The sequence below is a fragment of the Lynx canadensis genome, chromosome F2 (assembly GCF_007474595.2).
Source record: "Lynx canadensis isolate LIC74 chromosome F2, mLynCan4.pri.v2, whole genome shotgun sequence".
Lineage (NCBI taxonomy): Eukaryota > Metazoa > Chordata > Mammalia > Carnivora > Felidae > Lynx > Lynx canadensis.
This window is the reverse complement of record NC_044320.2, coordinates 74,968,003-74,992,040: the sequence shown is the minus strand read 5'-3', so window position 1 is coordinate 74,992,040 and position 24,038 is coordinate 74,968,003. Positions and strand designations below refer to the sequence as shown.

Here is a 24,038-nt window from a genome sequence, read left to right as displayed (position 1 = left end):
GCTCGAACTCACAAACTGCGAGATCATGACCTGAGCTGAAATCGGTCACTTCACCGACTGAGCCACCCAGGCGCCCCTCACCTTGCAAAAATAAAACACTATACCCATCAAACAACTCCCCGTTCTCCCTCCCACTGGCCTCTTGCCACAACCATTTTCCTTTGTGTCTACGAATTTGACTACGTTAAGTCCGTGACATGAGTGGAACCATACAGCATTTGCCCTTTCGTGCCTGGCTTAGTTCACTTCACATAGTGTCCTCGAGGCTCATCCATGTTGTAGCAGGTGTCAAAATTTCACTCCTCTTTAAGGCTAAATATTCCGTCGTATGTATGGATCACATTCTGCTTATCCATTCACTCATCAGTGGACTCTTAGGTTGCTTCCACCATTTGACTGTTGTGAATAATGCCACTGTGAATAGGGGTGTACAAATATCCGTCAGATATTGTATAAATATCTGCTTTTAATTTGGGGCGTATGTACCCAGAAGCGGAATCGATGGATCCCAGGATAATTCCATGTTTGTGTGGTAATGTTTTTAGGAATACCCGTTCTGTCTTCCTTATATGGTTGTAGCATTCTGCATTCCCACCAGCAGTGCACAAGGGTTCCAGATTTCTCCATATCCTCACCAACACTTGTTACTTTCTGTTTTTCTTTGGTGTCTCTTTGTTGGTCTTTACAATAGCCATCCTGATGGGCGTGAAGCAGTCTAATTAAAGTTCTCTCAAGAAAACCTCTATGGGAATTAGTTGACAGATTTGTCTTCCTTTTTCGCTAAAGAAGGTGAATCTCCTTCATGGAAACTTGCTGATTTGAGTATGATTATTCAATGAAACTGTCTCCATGGAAAGTTTGATGTCGGTTTGATTGCTTGCTGTCGGTTTGATTAAATTTTGACCGGTCACAGGAAACTTACGAGCCCCAAGTTCGCATATGCCAAACTGCCCTCATCTGAGAGCTCTGACGGTAGTCGGACAGTCTGCAAACTTTAACTTGGCCACTTTTTAAGTTATCTAGTTTTGGGTTTTTTTTCGTCTCTCTCTCTCTTTTCCCTCCTTTTACCTGCTTGTGAGCATTCCACTACGTGTACCTCTTGGTAAAGGAAGATGCCAGTCTGGATGAAGGGTTCAGAGCGCAGGTGGTGGGACCAGCCAGACTTGGATTAAAACCCAAGTTTATCCAGGAAAAAATGACCTTCTCCAAGACTCCGCTTCCTCATCCTTACCACGAATATCGCCTGCCTCGTGGGATTGTTTTAAGGAGTATAAATGCTTCGCCAGTTGCCTGGGCAGAGTAAGCAGCGTGTAGCTATAATCGTCACTGTCCCCACCATCATTATCAAAGGAAAAGACTTCACTATTTCTTAGCAGTTTCGCTTGAAAGGGAAGAATAAAGAAGAACGTTATAATAACCAAATAAAGCTAAAACAAAATTTCTAGGAAGTTTTGACCCAAAACCCAGCGGGGGGGTGAGCTCCGTGCTCCCTCCATCCAAACTACACATTAAAGACTGTAGGAATCCAGTATAGGAAGATCAATGAATATTTATAGAGAAGTTTTCTGTAAAACCGTCGAGTGCTGTAAGACACGTGCTGCCACATTTGGACTACAGAGGGGATGTGTTCTCACTTAAGCTTTCTGTTTGAAAGCTCCCTGTTGTCTTTATGTCATTAAATGGTCTTTAGGTGAGTTGGGATGGACTCTAGAGGCTTCCTGTTACAAGGACCCTTCACACAGACCCTAGGTTTTACTCAGTTCCTCATTTGTTCCATTCCAGCTTATTAATACTATCCCCATCATTATTTCACGAGCCCCCTAGGGCATTTGAAAGTAATTAGTGATCGGAATCCTCTTTTTCCCAAGTGTAGGAAGGAAATGCCTATCTAAAGAATGAAGTTACCGATGCCTAATAGGACAGGTAAAGCGTAAGGAAACCAGATTTTTTTATTCTCTCCTGCCTTTTGGCACTTTGCTTGTTTAATTTCTCTCGTTGCTGGTCTAGATGACAAATGTTTTCCAACCAGCCAATTCTGAGACAGGTTGTATTTTCAGTTCCAGTTTCTCATTTAGGCTGGAACTTCCTGGGGCAGATTTTAGCTTTGCTTGAGAGATCACGCCGAGTCCCTCAGTTAGGCTCCTTCCATTCCTTTGTTCCCTCCGTCATCCGATTCAAATGCAGGCTTCTTCCTCATTAAAATAAAAAATGACTCACTAAGCCAGATAGCTTGTTCCTTGCCAATTTCTCAGGAAAGTGATAGTAATTAGGACGAACAGAACACCGGAGCAAGACTTCCAGAGCAAGGCCAGCCACACGAGCCTTTTGTTATCTGTCCAAAGCATCACTCCGATTCTCTGGTGAAAGCAGCCCAGTGTGTGTGCCCAGCAGACCATCCACAGAGCACAGGCCTGGGAAGGCTACTGAAGGCTCAGAGCCTGTGAACCGGAGGGAGCCTACTGGAAGGCGGGCGGGGGAGAGGGGGGGCGTGAGTCCTGTGTGGGATGCTGGGATGCTGGTTCCTGATGGGGCTTCTAAGAAAAACAGGAAAAGATGCGTGACCTCTGTGGTCAGTTGCTAGCAAGGAAGGTCACTTGCAAGGTTTATTTGAGCTCTGCTTTGGTTCTCAATTTGAGAACATAATTGAGATTTTTTTTTCCCCCTCCAGAGTTGTAGTCCACATGAGATAAGCCTCTGATACTGACCCAAAGCCTGTAGTCATTAGGTATTTTCTGCCCCAAGCGGAGCTGTACTGAGAGCCGCGGTCACCGGCAACTCGCGTCTCCATAAATGTATCTGATGATGGAAGCCACGGGTCACTGAAAAGGGCAGGACCCGTGTGGCCTTCCTCAGAGCGGCCCAGGCAGGGGTGTGTGGAGAGGGTCTGCTGAGCTGCCTGCCATGTTTACGCCTCCTTTGGGGAAGAGGAACACACAGACTTTCTCTACCTAAATGTTACTGTTGGAGCAGGAATTTAAAAACGAGTGAACGCAGCTCAAACGCTTCTGAAAAGTTTGGTGTGATTTCCGACCTTGTACCCTGGAGGGAAAAAAAAGGAATTTGCAAAGTAAATAGGACTCTAGATTTTGTGTTCCGTCCCCACTTTGCATACGTGCGTGTATATGTGTTTGTTTGCAGTAGAAAATGATGGGCAGAGGGAGCAGAGGCTGTTAAGAGTTCTGAACACTCGCCCTGCGCTTGTGTTGTATTTGTGTGTGTACGTGTGTGTGTCTGTAAAACCACATCGGTACACGTGGATGTACCAGAACGTAGACACCCACGGACCGCGACGCCCCGTCGAGTGTGCCCGCGAGGACCCTCTGAGATGCTGGGTGAGGATCGGAAACCCACCCCCCCAATCCAGCTCACCCACCAGCCAACACGGCCGGGTCACCTGCCCTTGGAAGACATGGCGCCTTCTGATTTGTTGTGGGCCAGGGAGGGTACACGGGTTGGGAGGGAGGACACTTTCTATTTCACACCAGCAGCAAAAATAGGCCAGTGTGTTTGGGGTCAGAACATTTGATAACCCCTTCTTTCTCTGGTTGCACACCTATTTTTAGCCCCTTGACTTCCCCCATGTTTGAAAGCTGATTGGCAGACCCCTGATGACCAATGTCTTTTCTTCTAACAGCACATTCAAATGGCCTCTCGGAAAAACTTGCATTGCCTGAGACCTAAAGCCTGCTTATTTAGCACCTGCCCTTTAACTCAGGAAACAGCATGTTTAATGTCGCCCCCGTGCCTAGAACTTTCACCAGGTACTAGATGCCTGGAATTTCACCAGAGCCCATCTGGGCTACTGGCCCAGGCTGGGATCCCAGGGGGTCACTATCTTAGTTAATAATTCCTCACTGCCCTCCCAGGACAGCAGTGAACAACATGCGTGTGCACACACACACACCCCAAAGGCAGAAATGTCACCCTCATATATTTCCACTGAAGGTACAGAAAGAGGAACCAAGAAATGTACGTTTGTCATGCTATTTGAGCTGAAGAGCATGAGAAATGCAAAACACACCCAAACCTAAATCAGTTCGCTTAAAACCAGGAGCACGAAAACATCGCCAACGTTATCTTTTTACGTGACTGTTCTCATTTTAGATGATGGAGGTGCTTTGTATTTCAAATTTCCCCAGTAGCTTCACACCCAGACTCTCTAATACAGAGTCAGGAATTGGCACACGGACAGAAGAGACCTATTTAATTGCTGCTTTAGCCTCAGCAGGTGGTTTGCGGAATTGAGGTCCTCTCGTGTTTGTACATCCCTGGGCCTGGCGTTGTGAAGCTGCCGTGGTCCGGGATGATGAGAGACTCTCTTCATCTGATTTAAAACATAAAGGTCAAGTCAAGGGTGCCCGGGTGGCTCAGTCGCTTAAGCGCCCAACTCTTGGTTTCGGCTCAGGTCACGATCCCCCAGTTCGTGGGATCGAGCCCCACATCGGGCTCACTGCTGTCCGCTCAGAGCCTGCTTCGGATCCTCTGTCCCCCCTCTCTCTGCCCCTCCCCTACTCATGCATGTTCTCTCTTTCTCTCAAACATAAATAAATATTAAGAAAACCATTTTTAAAGAAATACTAGCATGGGGTTAAGCTTTCATTTTAACCGCTAAACGTACACAAGGGAAATTAAATTGACTTCCAGACCATCACATTAACCTGTGGTATGATTCTGGGAAAGAAATTTCCTTTCAGCCTCATTAAAGTTCCAAGGGCAAGGATAATGATTGCCTTTTTTTTTTTTAATAACATATGGGTCATCAAAATCTGTCTCCAAGAGGCAGAGAGGTGTGGATACTTGGTGCCATGTTCTAGAAGCTCTGTCCATGCCACCAGTGCACATCTGTGTGGGTCATCTGCTTCCTGAGTGCTCTGGCCAACTGCAGTGCAGGCCCAGGTTGAGATTGTAGCCGACTTTGGTTCGCTGGGCTCCCTGACCCGGTTTACGTATAGTTACTGGAATGTTACATAAGGGCCCAGGAACAGAAACGCCTGCCCTGATTTATATTCCCGCAGGGCTCGTAGGTAAACAGGTGAGGAGCAGAGAGCCCTGGGACCACACGCATTCCCCGAGGAGAGCTGGGTAAGGCTTCTTAGAGGCAGTGACATCCCCACTGAGGCCCTCAGAATGAGTTGGATGTGCCCAGCAGAGGCAGCTGGGGAACCAGGATACGGGGCAGGAGCTGCTCGTGGTGAGGAGGCAGGAGGGCCGAGCAGGGGCCGGTCACACGAGGCCTCAGTGGCGGGGTTACAGAGTTCAGACATTGGCCTGAGGCTGGCTTTGAGCAGGGAGTGACCCGGCCGGACTCACACAGAGGACTAAAGCGTTTCTGTCGAGGGATGAGGTCACCTGGGCCCTCACGGAAGTGAGGGCTGGCCAGGCTGGCCAAGCAGGGACCTGACTCCAACTTCACCCGGTAGGGGTTCACGTAGGCTGGGTCTTCCACGCCACCTGCCTAGTCAAAGGCCACACGCACCGCTCTTGCTTGTAAAAAGCTCTGAGAAGAGGCTTGGTGAAGGAAGGTTCCAGGACATAGAAGTGAAAGCAGAAAAGGTACAGGGTGTGGCTTCGGCCCTGGAGGTGTTTACTGTCTGGCAGGCCTGACATGATAAACACATTAAACAGCGTAAAAATAAAGACCGAGCTCTAATCGGTACCAGCACGTGGTTTTGTACAAGGTGACCCTTGACGGTGGGCAGAGAGTGACGAGAACTCATCGCAGAGGGGTTGAGGGAAGGGGAGGAAAGGCATTCCAGGAGAGGGTCCAGGAGAAGCACAGCCGGTAACAAGGAACAACACCTTGGCAAAGCGGCTTGGCCTTGCTGAAAGGGGGTTTGAACCGAGTGGATGAGGGGTGAAAGTCAGGCCCTCCGAGCTGAGACTCTTGGATTTCAAGATAGAATCCAGAAGAATACATTCATTCCTATGTGACGCGATCCTAATTAGAACTTCCTCTCTAACTGCTCACCAGATACAGCTCCCTCCTTCCCTCCCTCCCTCCTTCCTTCCTTCTGTCCATCCTTGATTCCTTCCTTCCTTCCTTCCTTCCTTCCTTCCTTCCTTCCTTCCTTCCTTCTGTCCATCCTTGATTCCTTCCTAAGAACCTCCATAAAAAAAAAGAAAGAAAGAAGAAGGAAGAAGGCGGCGGAAGGAACCTTGAAAGGACGGAAAGAAGGAAGGAAGGCCTTCTCGGCAGAAGGAAGCTTCCTCCTTCCTTCCTTCCTTCCTTCTTCCTTGAAGGAAGGAAAGCCTTCCTTCCTCCTCCTCCTTCATCTGGCAGCTCTTGATTACTTCTCCTTTAATTCCTTCCTTGCTTCACTCCTCCACACTCCCTACCCTCCATCCGTCCTTCCTTCCTTCCTTCCTTCCTTCCTTCCTTCCTTCCTTCCCTCCTTCCTTCCATCCTTCCTTCCTTCCTTCTTTCCTTCCTTCCTTCCTCCCTTCCTTCCTTCCCTCCTTCCTTCCCTCCTTCCTTCCAGATCCTTATCTTTATAATTTGGTAATGTTTTTCCCTAAACATCTCATTTGGATTTCCTTAAAAACCGAGTTCCGCGAGTAGTAGTTTCACCTCCCTGGCTTTACTACAGTTTTGTTTAAATCTTTGCTTCTTTCCTGCTAGCGTGCCTTGTTGTCAGGGTGAAGCTCTGTGGTCATCGACAGTGCGGGGAGAGCTTGGAGAACCGGCCCTGTGGGCTGCTGATGAACCTGACAGCAAGGATCTTGCTGACCAAGGACATCCTGTTCTTAATACCCTGATAATTTCCTTGTGTGAGCATGGCCCTTTCTCCAGCTCTGTTTTCTCATTTGAAGCACGGGGATCATGACATCCGTGTAGCTCCGTGCAAGAATTTAGTGGGGGTCTTAAAAAAGATTCCCCACACATTAGGAAACGTCAACACACACAGCTATGACCAAAATCCGGTTGAGATGTGATCACTGTTGATGGGGTTTTGGGGTGATGGCGGGGTTTGGAGCTGATGGCCAAGAAAGAATTCTTGAAGACACCTTTGGTGCAAAAAGGTGATTTTATTAAAGCGTGAGGACAGGACCTCAACCCTGGGGTCGCGCGGAATGACTGCTTATATACTGTGGGGTTGGGGGAGGTAAAGTCAAGGCTTCTCAAAGTGATTTCCATATGCTAAAGAGGATTGACAGGTGACTGGAGGCGTAGCTGTTGTCAGCTAAGGTTGTTTCTCCATTTAGCAAAGCATAATCATTTCCTGGAGATTAGGCTGTTGATGAGATATCTATAAACTGATGGAGACGTGATCAGTTTAACCATTTGTTTTCTGTCCTTTCCTTTGTTCTTGGGCAGCCAGGAGTGCCTGAGGAATATCACACGCGTCCCACCGGGGTGTGTTGGGGTGGGGGGGGGGGGGGGGGGGTTGTGCTAGCTTGTGCTTGGCCCTCAGCTTGCCTTATGGCCCTTTTCAACTATCATTGGAGATTTGGGGTGGGGGCAGCTCTTTTAGAAAGGACTCAAAATAGTTGTAATTTATCCACTGTATTTATTTGTTTGTTTATTTGAGAGACAAAGACAGAGAGTGAGCAGGGGAGGGGCAGAGAGAGAGACAGAGAGAATCCCAAGCAGGCTCTGTCCTGTCAGCACAGAGCCCAACACAGTGAGATCATGGCCTGAGTCGAAACCAGGAGTCGGACTCTTAACTGACTGAGCCTCTCAGGCGCCCGCCTACCCACTGTTTTCAAATTTTTGAAAGCTCAGAATAATAGACGGGAAAGGATTTCAGGAACTTGTAAGTCTTTTTGGTTTTCCTGATGGTCCTCTGTGATAGGTTACCCTCAACGGAAAATGAGAGCCCTTTTCTGTTTGCAGATTGCAGAGGGAATGGCATACATCGAGAGGAAGAACTACATCCACCGAGATCTACGAGCAGCGAACGTTCTGGTCTCTGAGTCACTCATGTGCAAAATTGCGGATTTTGGGCTCGCTCGTGTGATCGAGGATAATGAGTACACAGCAAGGGAAGGTATGTTGTCCTCACCGCTTCAGCTGTCTTGCAGTTTCGTTTTATTTTGTTTCTCTCTCTCTCTCCCTTTCTCTCTCTCTCTTTTTTCTTTTACAAAGCAATTACAATAGTCATCATTTAAAAAAAAAGAACTCCTGGGGCTCCTGGATGGCTCAGTTGGTTAAGCGTCCGACTTTGGCTCAGGTCATGATCTCGCGATCTGTGGGTTCGAGCCCCACGGCGGGCTCTGTGCTGACAGCTCAGAACCTGGAGCTGCTTCGGATTCTCTGTCTCCCGCTCTCTCTGCCCCTCCCCCCACTCGCCCTCTGTGCCTGTCTGTCTGTCTCTCTCCCCCCCCAAAAATGAATAAACCTTAAAAAACAATTTAAAAAGAAGAAAAGAACTCCTTTGGTAAAATGTTCACGATGTACCGTAGTTGCTGTTTGTGGGTCTATTCTAATAATCGTTTTTAAAAAATTACTCTCCTGATTAACTCCACACACTGTGTGTAAAGTTTATAAATGTTGTCATCTGTATTTCAATTAAGCAAAGGAAAACAAAGAGAGACTTGGCAAACAAAGATTAGACTTTGTTGCTAATTGTATGTTAAAGCTTTTTGCCCAAACAACGAAGCACACTGTTCCTAACTGTGGAGAAAACATTTGTAACGATAATTCTGTATCCTGTATTCTGGCCTTTCCATTGCGAATCAAAACTTGGAAAGTATGGCACACGGAGAAGTAAATGTAATGCTACAAAAATACACCCCTTTTATTTAACCACGTTCCGTGTTCTTCTACACATACTAAAACGCACAGAGTAAGCTGGCTCATGGCTCTGTCTGGGGCTGTGCTCGCCTTTCCGTGTTGCTTAAGGTCTGAGGATCCTGAAGGTCTTACTCACGAAAGTTGCGTGCATATCTTTGTAGAGCCAAGCATTCTCTTGACAGTCCCAGAAATTATTAAACGAGGCTTATTTTCCTGGAAACACACGCGTGCCGTTTCTGGAAGACGTCTACTGGATTTATAAAGGCGCATTGAGGGGCGCCTGGGGGGCTCAGTCGGTTAAGTGTCCGACTTCAGCTCGGGTCGTGGTCTCCCCGGTTTGTGAGTTCGAGCCCCGCGTCGGGCTCTGTGCTGCCAGCTAAGAGTCTGTGTCTCCCTCTGTCTCTGCCCCTCCTTTACTTGTGCTCTCTGTCTCTCAAAAATGAATAAATGTTAAAAAATGTTAAAAAAAAAAAAAAGGTGCATTGGAAACACCGCTTTGATCTGTTTAGCATCTCTTGTGCCCATCATGGTTCAGGTGGCTCCCCCCTGAGGTTGGGTGATAACTTGTCCTCAGCGAAAAGGCAGGTGATGTAGGATGCCACGTTGTTGTCCTATCATCACCCTTCCCACCTTCTAGGTCAGGCCACGGGGACATTCGGCAGCTGCTAAGGCCTCATTGTAAGTGGGAGAGCCAAGAATCGAACCCAGGAGGGGTAGCCTCGACCTACACCAGCCGGAATATATTCCACTGGTTTTGTTGGATATGACGAGACTGGTGTCTCACAAAAATAACTAACTGTTCTCGTGTGAGACAGGTGGCTTAGCGCAGAGAGCTTGGGTTCTAGAATTAAATAGTAGCCATTTCAGGGCAACGGGAATGTTTAGCCTGTGCCAAGCACGCAGATCAACCCAGTTGACTCTGGCACCAACCTTGGGGAGGTTCCGTCTCCTCAGGTTAGAGACGGAGAGATACAGGTGCCCAGAAGGCCTAAAGACAGTTAAGTGACTTTCCAGGGTCACACCAAGTTGGAAACAGCAGACCTGGGATTCAAAGCAGGGCGCGCTGGGCAGGACTGACCTCCCCCCACCCACCTCAAGACACCCTGCCCCTCCCCCACCCACCCACCCCCCCATCCCCCCTGCTGCTGCCCAGCCCTGTGGGATTAATCGCCAGAATGTGCTAGAGTGAGTACCCTGCATGCAGGACCTAGCTGTTCTACAGGGCCGTCTCCTGTCCTTACTGTTCTAGTTCGGATTTCCAACTTGGGTCTGATACTTCAAGAAATTCCAGAATCCTGGTGTCCTTACTGCTTCCCTCTGGGCAGATCATTATGCTACTCAGTTCCCGCAAGTAGTAATGTTTGCTCCGAGCAAATGAAGGCAGGAGACCTGAACATTTGGAGTCGTATCTAAAATTCCCACTGGTGTGGGTTTACAGAGATTGCCCGCCAGAATGTGCGCGTCAAGGGATTATTTATATTCCATACAAACATAGAATGGGTTCAGTGACCATCTGAACACTGAAGATGTATGCTTTGGAGACCGGTGTCGAGGGACAAATATGTGAGTGAAGAATAAATGCCTATACATTCCGTGTCACGTTCTTTTGTTTCAGGTGGGCCCGTCATGATGTCCCTGGGAGGGCACACAAGGAACTTTGCTTCTCACAAGGGGAATGCCCAAAAGGGACACAGGGGAGGGAGGCGACTATTTTCAGTATGATGTTTTCTACTGTCTCTGTTTTGTACTGTATGGAGGCATTCTCTGTTCAAAAGAAATGATTAAAATCTTCCCCCAAAGAAGGAAAGTATGAAGGCCACATGCCCATGACTTTTTTCGTGTCAGCTCAGAGGCCCAAGTGACGCATGTCTTCTCCCTTAGGTGCCAAATTCCCCATTAAGTGGACGGCTCCAGAAGCGATCAACTTTGGATGTTTCACGATTAAGTCTGATGTGTGGTCCTTTGGAATTCTCCTGTATGAAATCGTCACCTACGGGAAAATTCCCTACCCAGGTATCGTTTGCTTACCTATTTTCATTCGAGTAGTACCCATGAAGAAAAAAAAAGCCAAAGGGCAGGAGGCATAAAAAAATAAACCCATCCCAAAAGTTAAGAATAAGCCCTTTGTGCTAGAACTTGACTGTGACTATCTTTAGTGGAAAGTGTTCTGAAATAGGCTTAGACACTTCCCTGCCTTTTTATTGATTGATGTGTATTGAATGTGTATTGATTGAATGTGTATTCCCTTTTTTAAAAAAATTCTTTTTAACATTTTATTTCATTTTTTGATTGAATGTGTATTCCCTTTTTAAAAAAATTTTTTTAACATTTTATTTCATTTTTTGATTGTGTATTCCCTTTTTTAAAAAAAAATTGTTTAACATTTTTTTTCATTTTTTGATTGAATGTGTATTCCCTTTAAAAAAAAATTTTTTTTAACATTTTATTTCATTTTTTAAGAGACAGAGTGGGAGCAGGGGAGGGGCAGAGAGAGAAGGAGACACAGAATACGAAGCAGGCTCCGAACTCTGAGCTGTCAGCACAGAGCCCGATGCGCATGCGCACAAGATCATGATCTGAGCCTGATGCTTAACTGACCGAGCCCCCCAGGCGCCCCTTCCCTTTGTTTTTCTAATTAATTCCACCACTTAATGCCTGGAAGGCGCCTGGCACCCTCATAGGCGTTGCTGTTACGAGGACGTTTGGGACACAGGCGCCCTTCCTCGGCAGTGCACCTGTCAGAGAAGGAAACAGACACAACAGTGAGGATTTACAATGCTTTTGGGCTAGTTTTGAAACAGATTATATTGTATAAAGTACTTTGGAGTCTCTGCCTCTTCAGGAAGGGACCGCCTCTGCTTCTCGGTGAAAGATCTTCCCAGTCTGTAACTTACTGAATGTGAGGCCATCCATTCAGTGTCTCTAGATTCCTAACACCCGAAGCCCTTGGAGCCAGACTGTGCCGGCCCGCCCTTTTTTCCCAGGATCCGTGCCTGAATATGCAGGAAGAAGGATTTCTCCCAAAGCCTCCGCATTTTTGTTAATGTTCGGCTTTTTGCAAAATCGGTGATACGATGAAATTACAGTTAAATCTTTAATGTTTCAATCGTTCCCTCATTCAAAAAATATCTGAGGGCGCCGGGCACCTCGAGGTGCCTGGATGCCACAGTCACAGCTCCTGTGCCTCTGAGAGCTGATATCCTAGCAGGAAGGGACTGGTAACAGTCAACTGGGCGACGGACTGTCAGAGGGCGCAGTGGGCTATGGAGTAGCTTAAAGATCAGTGAGTAGGGGAGGAGGGTAGCTGGTTGTCTACTGTGATCCTGGTGGCAGCAGGGACTCAGCAATTTGAGGAGGGAGCCACAGGGCTGTCTGGAGGGTCCGGTGACCCACAGGGGAAACAGCCACTGTATGACTTCCTGAGGCCCCGTGGTTTGGGTCTCAGTGGGTGCTTGCCGGATGAATGAACGAACGAATGACGCGCCATTTAACGTCTAGACAGACACCGTGCTATGGATGAGAAAAACTTGTGGACAGAGTAGCAACGTGGCCTTCGTGCTCCTGGTCGCCCTCAGTGCGGTTTTGGGATGAGCCACAGAGAAGTCAGGGACCAGGGGACCAGGGAGGGGAGAGCCTCAGGTGGTGGGCTGACCGTCCCATGAAATCCTTCTTGTACCAACGTTTCATATTCTAACTGCCAACCCCGCTCTAAATGCCGAAGTGAATGAAAACACTACTATAAAATGGGGAAAATGTTTTTTAAAATGTATTTATTTTGAGAGAGACAGTGTGAGTGTGGAGGGGGCAGAGAGAGAGAGAGAATCCCAAGTGGGCTGCATGATGCTGGTGCAGAGCCCAACGTGGGGCTCGAACTCATGAAACCGTGAGGTCGTGACCTGAGCTGAAACCAAGAGTCTTTTGCTTAACCAACTGAGCCACCTAGGTGCCCAAGGAAAATATTTCTGGATCAGTCCTGATATCTGGCATGACATACCTGTATCTATCATCCGGATCTGTATCTATACGGAGAGACTGTAAATTACGTGTATAATCTGAATCTGATCAGATAAACATTTGACTTCATAAAATGATATGTGATACGTAGGACATGCTCCACAGCGACATACAGACGATGCCTGTGAGGCTCAGAGGAGACTCGGGCCCAAAACTGAATCACTAGCCCCTTGCAGAGCTGCTTCTGAACCCCAGGCCTGAACCCCAAGAATACCTTGTTCTTATTTACTGTGCTCAATGCCCAGGATTTAAAAATATTTAGGGGAAAAAAAAGTCATTAAAAATGTTTAAAAAAAGAAAAAGAAAAGTAAAGCAGTAGAAAAATGGGGGGGGGGGGATACAGTAAGACCAACCAGAAAGCACTGATTGCTCTGTCCCCCAGATAGCTTGTCCCCCAGATAGCTTGTCCCCTGTAAGGACAGGGGATGTGAGATACTGTCAGGAACTCTGGATTGGTGAGGTGTTCCAGTCGTGAGGGTTGTAGGAGATGAGAGCTTCCAGCATTAGGAGATGTGAGCAGAATTGAACAATCCTATTTACTTAAATATCAGAGGACTTGATTCACAGGTAACATGGAAATTGGTGAATATTGCCAACACAGGCCATATCCATCACTGCTATAAAACTTCTTGTGGGAGAGAGACCCCACTGATAATTGAGTTATCTGGGCATATTTTCTCTACCTGGAAGAGTGCTGGAGATGCTTTTTTTTTTTTTTTTTTTTTTAGTGGTTTAGAAACCACTTTTTTAAAAGTGGTTTGTAAAATTAATGGGAATAAGAGAAAGGGAGGGAACAAAAAGGAAGTAAGGAAGTCAGATATAAAGTGAACATGTACTTTAAAAGAAATCAAAGACAGGGCGCCTGGGCGGCTCAGTCAGTTAAGCGTCCAACTTTGGCTCAGGTCATGATCTCGTGGTTCAAGCCCTGTGTCGGGCTCTGTGCTGACAGCTCGGTCTGGAGGCTGATTCAGATTCTGTCTCCCTCACTTTCTGCCCCTCCCCCACTCACACTCTGTCCCTCGAAAATACACATTAATAAACAAAATAATAATAAATAAAAGACCAGAAGGTGAAATATACCAAAATGTTACTATCCTTGGGCAGTAAAATGATAGGTTATATTAATTTTCTTCTTGATAAACTTCTGATGTTTCTAATTTTTAAAAAATTATGTCTTTATTAAATATTTCAATTCTTGCTCAAGTAATATATGTTCATCAAAAAACCAGGTGGTATGGAGAGACTTCTAATGAAAAATTGCCTCCCTGGCCTCATGCTCCTCAAAGACATTTACTTTCACGAATTTTAGTCATTGTAATATTTGTTGCTCAGAGGGGCACCTGGGTGGCTCAGTGGGTTGGGCATCCGACCTCGGCTCAGGTCACGATCTCATGGTTTGTGAGTTCGAGCCCCGCGTCGGGCCCTGTGCTGACAGCTCGGAGCCTGGAGCCTGCTTCGGATTCTGTGTCTCCTTCTCTGTCTCTTCCCCTCCCCTGCTTGTCTCTGTCTCTGTCTCTCTCTGTGTCTCAAAAATAAATAAACATAAAAAAATTTTTTTAATATTTGTTGCTCAGAATTCAAAATACTATACTCATACTAGTCTCTCTTAAGAGTAAATGTTCCCCATTTTACTTACCATTAAGGAGGAATATGGTCACATGGTTCTAAATTCAAGACCTACGGGGAAGTATATGGTGGCAGTTCTGTGTGCCTTTCATCCCTAACCTCCAGCCGTACAACCCCCCTTGCCCCCTTGCCCCCATAGGAACCATTGTTATCAATTTCTGCGGAACTGAACAGAGACATTCTAGAAATATTCATGCAGATACAATTAAAGGTGTACCAAAACACATGTTGACTGGGTTCCAAAACTGGTTATCACCCACATAGAACAAACTTCTGGGAATAAGAGAATAAAAGGTACAAATCCATTTTGATCAGTAAAATCAAAATGCTAGTAGTCACATACTAAATATAGGGTAGATGGTAGGAGTGTCATTTCCCATTTCAGTTCTCTGTGTTGAAATAGATACATTGAGGAGGCATGAACTTCTGGAAAGGTCTTTTTCTTAACACACCTTTTACAAACAGGTTTTTGTACCTGTTAATCCTATTTTGGGCAGATCCCCCAAATCCTTTGTTTTCAATTACTGTGAGTCCATTTCAACAATTTTCTGCTGTGTTTTAAAGTTCTTAGCCCCCCTGGGCTCAGAGCGGTGAGAAATGGTTTTTGTCAAGCATTCTCTTGTTCTCATTGATGTGTGAGCACTGAATGACTAAAGACAGCTTATCACCGTCATGAAAATTTGAGGCTTCAGAGGTGATACTCTGCTTGTACTTCATACTTAGGACTCTTCCCGAATGGGGCTTTTTCTTGAGAGACTCACGACCTAAATAAAATTAAACCACTAAGTAAGTACCGTTATCGAATTTGCTTATGTTGTAAATGCTCGTACAGCAAACCTTTCACCTAGAATGTTAAACAGATTCCTCCGCCGAATCTGCCTTCCTAAGTGGCTTAGCCACAGCAGATGGCTTCCGAGTCCCATCCCGTGTCCCGAATCCCCTTGTTTTTCGATGGAAGAACTCAGGATCTTTCTATCTCCCTGAAATGTCATTGGTCATTATGTTACTCTGAGTAACTGTTTGTCCTTTCTACTTGGAAACTTGCGGCCGTAAATTCTGGGAAATCTTCATAGGTAGCTTCCTCGAAACTCCTCCTCCCCATTTTCTGTTCTCTTGCTGGATCACGTACGGGGAGGTTGAGGCTCATGTCTGTTCGTGGCTTCTGTCATCCTGCCCTTTGGTACTGCTCGAAGGCTTTATCTGCCCACCCTTCCTTTGATGAGGGGTCTTACGGGAACGAAGGTCTGCGGTGGTCCAGGCTCACCAGTCAGCACCCTTCCGGGACAGTGTCTTCAGGTCTGTTCTCTGGGAACATTTAGTTTCTTCAGAAGAGAATCTCCAGGTCCTGCCTGTGGGGGACTGGGAGGTGCACTGGGGAGGGGGCCTCAGCGTCTTCTGTGGTTGTTTGTGGTTGTATTTTTTTGTTGTTATTGTCGTGAAATATACACAGAGTAACCACGGTAACCATGGTTGCCATGGTACGTGAAATATACACAGAGTAAGGTTTGCCACGGTAACCATGTTCAAGTGCACAATTCCGTAGCAGTGAGTACGCTCACCTTGTCGTGCGTCCACCGCTACCCTGCGTTTCCACAACTTTTTCATCATCCCGGACCTAAGCTGTAGTAAGTCCCCAGCCCCCTGCCCTCCAGCCCCTGGCAGCCTCTGTTTTACTTTCCGTCTCTGAATTTGGCAAGTCCAGGTACCTCTGATAAATGGAACCATACGGCATTTGCCCTTTTGCATCTGGCTTGTGTCCTGAAGGTTCGTTCCGGTTGTGGTGTATGTCGGGAGGGTCCCGTCTTCCCATCCTCAGCCTTCAGGCTGCACTTTACCCCCACCTCCACGGGGGCTGGCGTTCCTGAGCGTGGGGCTTGTCGCCTTCAGTGTCTCCAGCGCTAACGTGGGCCACCTGCCAGGCAGGCTCTGGGTGCAGTCTGTCTGCGGCCACCAACGTCACCCTTCTGTTGAGTGTGCGGTGACTCCATATGGAAGTTCCCCAGGGCGTGCCGGGAGGACACACCCTGCCTGTTGGTGGTGATCCTCTCGCCCAGGTACTTCTTTTCCACGTGCCTGCTCCTGGCTCAGACCACATCTGCCTCCGGGTGACAAATGTCTCCCGGTTTCACCAAATGCAGAGCTGAAGTCTCTATTTCTTGTTCTCCTTGTGTTTTAGGATACATTAAACGGGGGAGGGGGAGGAGGTGGGGCAAAAGATCCTTCCTTCCCTATCCTAAAAGCAAACTGCAATCATATTCATATATGAATTTTCTAAAGAAAATAGAGGGGATCTTTGCGGTTGGGGTTTTGTTTTGCTTTGCTCTTACAAAGAAAAAGGAAGTTTGAAAATGACAAAGTTTCCTGAAGCATCATGTCTTTCCTGGCTGTTTCTTTTTTGAATGTTTGTTTATTTTGGTGAGAGAGAGAGAGAGACAGTGTGAGTGGGGGGGGGGGGGGGGAGAGCAGAGGGAGACACAGAACCTGAAGCAGGCTCCAGGCTCCGAGCTGCCTGCACGGAGCCCAGCGCAGGGAATCGAACTCACAAACCCGTGAGATCGTGGCCCGAGCTGACGTCGGACGATGTCGGACGATTAACTGACGGTGCCACCCAGGCACTTTCCTGGCTGTTTCTTACCAGACACGTCCAGCGTGTGAAGTGGAATCAGGGAATTCATCTGCTGTGAATACTCACCTTGGTCACAGACGGTGCTCAAAAGAAAGAGAAAAAAAAATTGCCCTTTTGGAAGTATTAGGGGGTGGGAGGCTGTGGTCCCATAGCAGCTGCTACTCACTCGCTCACACGCACAGAGGGCCCCTTGTCTCTAAAGACTCATGGTCTCTGGGGCCTGCCGGACTCCCATTCAGTGGGGAGAGAGTTGCTAACTCTCCATTCCTTTTCTGTTCTCGGCTGCACTGCGTTTTTCTCCTCCCTGTGCTCCTTCACCAACTTTCAGTCTCTGCTAATTCCTACCCACTCCGGATTTCACTCCCTGCTCCCCACCCACCTCCCTCTCCTTGAGGACATCCTCCCCGCTGGGCTGCGTGCCCTTTGAGGACAAGACTCTGTCTTAATCATCTCTGCATCTCTCAGAGCCCAGTGCTAGCTTTTCCGTCACCAGCCAATGGGTGTTTGCTTTCTTTAACCTCACACAACAGAGCAAGGACCAAGTATCAGGTTTAACCTTGCGGTCTGGTTGAAGTCTCCCTGCCCCCCCTCCCTTTCTTCCGTAAGACTCGTCATTCGGTAGCCTCGTTGTGCTTCTTGATCTACGTGTGCATTCAGATTTCTCTCTGGTCCTCTTATCAAGTCAAGTTCCCTCAGGCAGGATGGAGCACACCTGGCCTTTATCTGCATCATGGAGAGTTCTTCAGAGTTTAGGAAAACAGAGGAGAATGAGGAAAGAAAACTCTGCAGTGAGCCAAGCGGGGGCGGGCTAGAAAATCATCTCTTCTGTGGGCACGTTCTGACCGTTTATTCAGCTAGGGTTTCTCCAGGCAGAAAGCAGAAGAGAGGGGACGCCTGGGTGGCCAGTCGGTTAAGTGTCCGACTTTGGCTCAAGTCTTGATCTCATGGTTCGTGGGTTTGAGACCCGCATCAGGCTCTGTGCTGACAGCATGGAGCCTGCTTAGGATTCTGTCTCTCTGCCCCTCCCTGACTTGCGCTTTCTCCCTCTCTCAAAATAAATAAATTAGGGGCGCCTGGGTGGCTCAGTCGGTTAAGCGTCCGACTTCGGCTCAGGTCTTGATCTTGTGGTCCATGAGTGGCTCTGTGCCGACATCTCAGAGCCTGGAGCCTGCTTCAGATTCCGTGTCTCCTTCTCTCTCTGCCCCTCCCCCACTTAGCTCTGTCTCACTTTGCCTCTCAAAAATAAACAAATGTTTAAAAAATGTTTTTAATAAATAAACTTTAAAAAAAGTGAAAAACATATTCCTAAGAAGTTTGCTGGTCCAGCTGCCGTTTTCTATCATCCTGGGTGTAATCCTCCTACCAGGATCGCAGAGCCTCACCCAATGCCCAAGTAGAAGCAAATACAGAGATTTCAGCTGAAATTTATCCAAGTGAGCTTGGCTAGTTACAGGAGCCAGAGCAATGCTGAAGTCACATAATTTATGGAGACTGGAACACCCAAATGAATAGAGTGGTGCACATCGGTCCCTTGGCTTCAAGCAATGAGAATAAGTTGAAGTCTTTCCATTAGAACATTGCTGTTACACAAATATCTGAAGCTAGTGTTTCAAAAGACTTGAGCAAAATTAATTCACCGTGTAAATAAACAACTTTCAGGAGATCCTAACTATTGTAAGGTTGGCTTGGATCTTTCCATTTCAAAGGCAAGGACTTTTCCAAGACTGAAATAATGATGTCTTCTTTCAAGGGTTTAAAATCCATGCAGGGCCTTCAGTCATTGTGTCCTTAGAAAAAGAAAGGTTAGTTAAGGGCAGAGGAGTTCAAAGGTCGCCGATCATGCCCCACGGTAAGAAATAAACAGAAAGTCCGCTCCACAAACAAAACAAAAGGTTTCACAAAATCGCACTAACTTTTACTACGTGCGGGGCATTCTGATCTTTTCTATTTTATTCTGTTATAATGTATTTTTAAAAACTGGTAGCTCCCTAAAAAAAAAAAAAAAGGTCAATTTGTTGATCTCAAATCAAATGTATGTAGTGACCCACAATTTGAGAAACACTGATCAGAGAATAAATTCACAAGAAGGCTCTGTTTCAAATCTGGTCAAAGACCTTTCACTTCTAGCTATCTCTTAGGACCTTCTCAGTGACCGCCCCTGGTAAAACCTATGGCTAATGGAAAGGAAATTGTTGTAATGAATGGAATGCCTCGTATGCCGGGTATCAGATACTATGTGGAAACATTCTGCATGACTCAGCTTTTTCCCTACACGGTAAGGTATCCACACAGTCGGCAAAACATACAGATGTAGATACCCCATTTCAAACACGGAGGGAAATGTTCTTTTTTCTTCCTTAAAGCTGTTCTCAGGATCAAAGATGGACAGTTGCCCACATGAAAGGCCACCCTTCACACGACGAACACTCCCCTTCCCTCACTGGACGTTAAGAACATACACATTCTAGAGTCAGTGTGAGCTCTGCACTGAAGTCTTTTTAGGGGACAATTTCATGACTGGGACATAATCCACTGGACTGGCTGATTTAAGGATTTTGACTTCCTTTAGTAAACTTATGTTGAAAAGCTGATTTGAAAAAACTACGTTGGTACGAGATAACGTACGCGAGGATGATTTTTTTTGTATGTGTATTACAGGTAGAAGTTGGAAAAAATACCGCAAAAGAAATTGAGATTGAGGGTTAGAATTGGGTTTGGCTAGATCATTTAAGGCCAGTCAAGTCCATTATCCTTTTGTCATTCAAAGAACCTGCTCTGTCTTCTGCTTCTCTCGTTTGCCCGTTTTCACTCTGGCAAACCGAATGCCGTCTTGATCCCCTTCGTAGTAAAAGTTACACGTTATTTAGTTGCTTACCGAACCCTCCTTAGCCTCCCTATCCATTTGCAAGGGCTGCTGTAACGAAGTACCACAGCCTAAACAGCTCAAACCACAGAAAGGAATTTTCTCACGGTTTTGGAGGCCGGAAGTCTGCGACAAGATGCTGCCAGGCTGGGCTTTTCCTGAGGCTCCTCGTTGGCCTGGAGAGGGCCATGTTCTCACTGTGTCTTCGGGTGGCATTTCCTCGGTGCCCACACGTCCCTGGTGTCTCTGGGTCCTAATCTCCTCTTACAAGGAACATCAGTCAGATTGGGTGAGAGCAGACCCTCAAGGCTTCCTTTTAACTTGATTACCTCTCTCAAAGCCGTATCTCTGCCCCGTGGTCACGTTCTGAGATGGAGGGCTAGGACTTTAACGTGTGAATTTATTTGGGGGCCGGGGTGGGGGACACAGTTCGTTCAGTCCATGACAGCGTCTACAGCTCGCTTCAAGAGTGGATGTGGGATGCCGGGAGCGGAAAGACCACTCCAGTGCTCGACCCTCGGTCAGGTTGCTAAATGGTACATTTCTTTTGCTTTAGGGCGAACTAATGCCGACGTGATGACCGCCCTGTCGCAGGGCTACCGGATGCCCCGCATGGAGAACTGCCCCGACGAGCTCTATGACATCATGAAAATGTGCTGGAAGGAAAAGGCAGAAGAGAGGCCGACGTTTGATTACTTACAGAGTGTCCTGGATGATTTCTACACGGCCACGGAAGGGCAGTATCAGCAGCAGCCTTGACGCCCAGGGAGGCTCGTGGCCATCGGCTGGGACGGCTGCCTCATTCGAGAGGAAAACATGACCGTCGCTGGTTGTGCTAGTCTTTCACATGCTAGGATCATCTACCGGCCCTGCTTCCTGAAAGCGAGGCCAAGTTACTCAGGAAGAACACTCTCGACATGGGCAAGTATTCTCTTTCTCATCGGCTGATGCCCACCGGCAGCCGCGCGGACCGCACCCAGCCGGCAACCTTGCTTCGCTAGACCGACGTCTGCCTTCGGAGAAGAAGCCACCTGTTCCGTCCAACAGGCACCCACCTCGGCCTCTTGTTTACAACTCGATGTGGGACTCATGGGCGCAGGGGCCCTCGCAGTGAATCTCAAACAGTAGCAGAGTGAAACTCATTCCTAAAAAGCGAAGTAACCAGACGCAGATCACGACCCTCGTTTGCATTTTCTCTCTGCCTTGGCTTATCTGTTAAAAAGAAAAAAAAGAAAAAAAAAATTACTAATCCGATCTGTTACGTTTTGCAGCTGAAGTCAGAAGGTTAAAATGGTCTCTCCCAGATTGCAGTGATTTCCCCTGCCCCTAAAGTCTGAGGCTGTTAAAGATTTTCCTTCCACGGAGACGGCTGGGAACTCCCAGACACGAAGCGTGCTCTCCTGTTCTGTTTCCTATAGGAGTGTGTGTGGTTTGTGAGTGTGCACAGATGTCGTGTGTCGCCACACAGACCCCACCGACGGCCAGGGCTGGCCCAGACCTCCCAGGAAAGAGAGAAGAACCAAAGGAACTGCTGTACCCTCAGAAGGAATATTTTTAACGGCCCAGCTTTTCAATTCCCCAGTTTCCTATCTGAGAGACTTTTTTGACCACGTACTTTGGGTCAAACAATAAGATTCTAATCTCTGCAGAGCCTTATAAAAGGCCTTCTAAGACATAAGAATTCTCTTTATTGCTTCCAATGATTTGAACGTTATTTTAACGATGGAATGTTAATTTTCGTTGTACTCGAGAAAGTAAAAACGCCATATTTGGGTCTATTTTTGTGATTCAGCCATCTTTTCTAAATTGTGTAAGGTGTGGGTGGGACTATTTATACGAGGATACGAAAGGAACGGAAGTGACTGAAAGGCTCAAATGAGCTCCTGCAGCAAGGGAGACGAGAGGTCTTGTTTACTAAGTTGTTCTACTGTGAGCTTCGAATAGAAAATGCTACATCACATCGTGTTTCACTTATGCTGTTGTGTATATACCTAATATTGCTGTTTTTTTGATTTTATTTGAATACACCTGGCCCAGTAACATCTCAAGCTTTTTCCTTGTGTCCAACATTTCCAACTATCGTCAACGTAGAAATGAGTGCCGGTTGGGGGAAAATGAGAGGCGATTCCATACAGTTACATCGTTTAAAAAACTTGGACAAGTTCTACCTCCATTCCTTTGAGCGTTTCCAGATTGGAGAACTGGGACGTGACAGTCTGGCTATCCCTTTATGGGGGCCAAATAGGATTTGTTTTCAAATAGGCTTAGCAGGCACCATTAGAATTTCATTTTGTGTGTGTCGCCTAGGTGTTGGGTACCTAGGGGAAGGGATAAAATATTCTACTTTCCTGTGCAATCTTTTTTTTTTTTTTTTTAATTTTTTTTTTTCTTCAACGTTTTTTATTTATTTTTGGGACAGACAGAGACAGAGCATGAACGGGGGAGGGGCAGAGAGAGAGGGAGACACAGAATCGGAAACAGGCTCCAGGCTCCGAGCCATCAGCCCAGAGCCTGACGCGGGGCTCGAACTCACGGACCGTGAGATCGTGACCTGGCTGAAGTCAGACGCTTAACCGACTGCGCCACCCAGGCGCCCCGTGCAATCTTTTTTAAACGTCCTTTTTAAAATATTCTAAAGTTCTTGATTCACAAATGCCATATTCATGGAGGGAGAATATTATCACCATAGAACGTCTGCACAGCTGATCACTTGATTCACCCACCTGTTCACATTTCATTTCAGAAATCACACGTATGACCCAGCATGTTCTATGGAGAGAAAGTGTAAAGAATCCCTAAAGCAGAAAGAAACGTCTAGAAAATTAGTAAGTTTATCTTCGCCCTGTTTTTCTTTTCTCAATTCTGCTTCCTTTCGCCATTTTACAGTCCACTTTTCCCTCCCAGTCAAGCATGTGATCTTTTCCTCCATCACCTGGGGCCTCGTCACTCAGTTGCAGGATGTGCTCCTGTCACATCATACCCCATGGACAGCATGGGTCTCTCCCCTTGTCTGTAGGATTCCAGCTGCCTCGTGACCGGCAGGCAAAATGAGGGCCTGGGCAGTGTTTGTATCATCTTGGGGGCGCGGGGGCGCGGACCAGAATGCCTTACATCATCACATCCCAGCTCATTACTGGGGACTTGAAAAGGAGCATGGCCTCAGGTCCCGCCATTGTTGTTCCGCAGGAGGGCTGTAAGTCACTGTACTTGAGAGGCTTCCCCGGTAGATATCTGGTTTACCCAGGCTTGAGAGTCCCTCCCTTGCTTTGGTCCAGATGGCAAAGTTAATTGCTCAAAGGAAGGCCAGCCTGCACTTTCCTCAGATGCCCCCAGGGAGGACAGAGGAATACAGGAGGAAGGAAGAGGGAAAATGTGCCTTTTTCCTCTTTTATGGCCATGAAGCTCACTGAATCCAGAGTAAAACTCATAGGCTTGACCCTGGTGTCCTCAGTAGAAGGGACACTCTATAGCCCCTCCAAGATGCCTCCCGGGATTCTGTCGGAACCGCCCTGGAAAAGCATACTGCCCAGGCCTCCTAGGGAAGATAATATACTGCGGAAGCCTTGATTCCTGTCCCAAGAGTGTGTAAAAGAGGCCAACAAAAGGAAGCACCATATTTATTTACTCAGGCAGTGGGATAGCTCAAGGGCACTGAAATGTAAATACAAACACATTTCCAACTTAGCCTCTGGTGATGGCTTTCCTTGTATCTTTTCCTTTGCTCAAATACAAACTACATTGGGGCAGTAGCTGCTGAAAGGCGCTCAGTACTGAAACACCAGCATCGGGGTACGCTTGATTGAATTAAAACAATTGTTCATCCCATAGCTGAGCTCCCTGGCCTCTATGAATGTTATTGCCACCTCCACAGCCCGTTAGTTCCTTGTATTCTCAGATGAGATCTCACCACCCATCTTTCCTCCCAGGATCTTTGTTTTCTTAGCAGATTAAGTGACCATGAGCCTTGCCATTCTTCCTGATGGAAACGGCGGTTATAAACCTACAGAGATAACTATACACCCGCCAGTGGCTCGGCGCTCTCTTTTGTACTTGGGCACGTTGCAAAAATTACCTGTAACTCACGCCGCAACCCTTGAAGGTATGGCCCGTGCTATCACTATTTAAACGGCTGAAAACGCAGGTGCGTTGAAGGCCACCGGAGGAATAGACTGGCT

At 47.1% G+C, this 24,038-nt stretch overlaps 1 protein-coding gene across 7 annotated transcripts in view; it reads left to right on the top strand.

The window, feature by feature from the left end:
• The window catches only part of LYN (LYN proto-oncogene, Src family tyrosine kinase), a 124,668-nt gene extending 102,757 nt beyond the window's left edge, over positions 1 to 21,911 (top strand). For all 7 annotated transcript variants that reach the window (XM_030304318.1, XM_030304319.1, XM_030304320.1 and 4 more), the window contains exons 11-13: positions 7,835 to 7,988; positions 10,616 to 10,747; positions 20,420 to 21,911. In XM_030304318.1, coding sequence (XP_030160178.1) covers positions 7,835 to 7,988; positions 10,616 to 10,747; positions 20,420 to 20,622 — 489 coding nt within the window. In that variant the 3' untranslated portion in view covers positions 20,623 to 21,911. The remainder of the gene's footprint in view (positions 1 to 7,834; positions 7,989 to 10,615; positions 10,748 to 20,419) is intronic.
• The last annotated feature ends 2,127 nt before the right edge of the window (positions 21,912 to 24,038 follow it).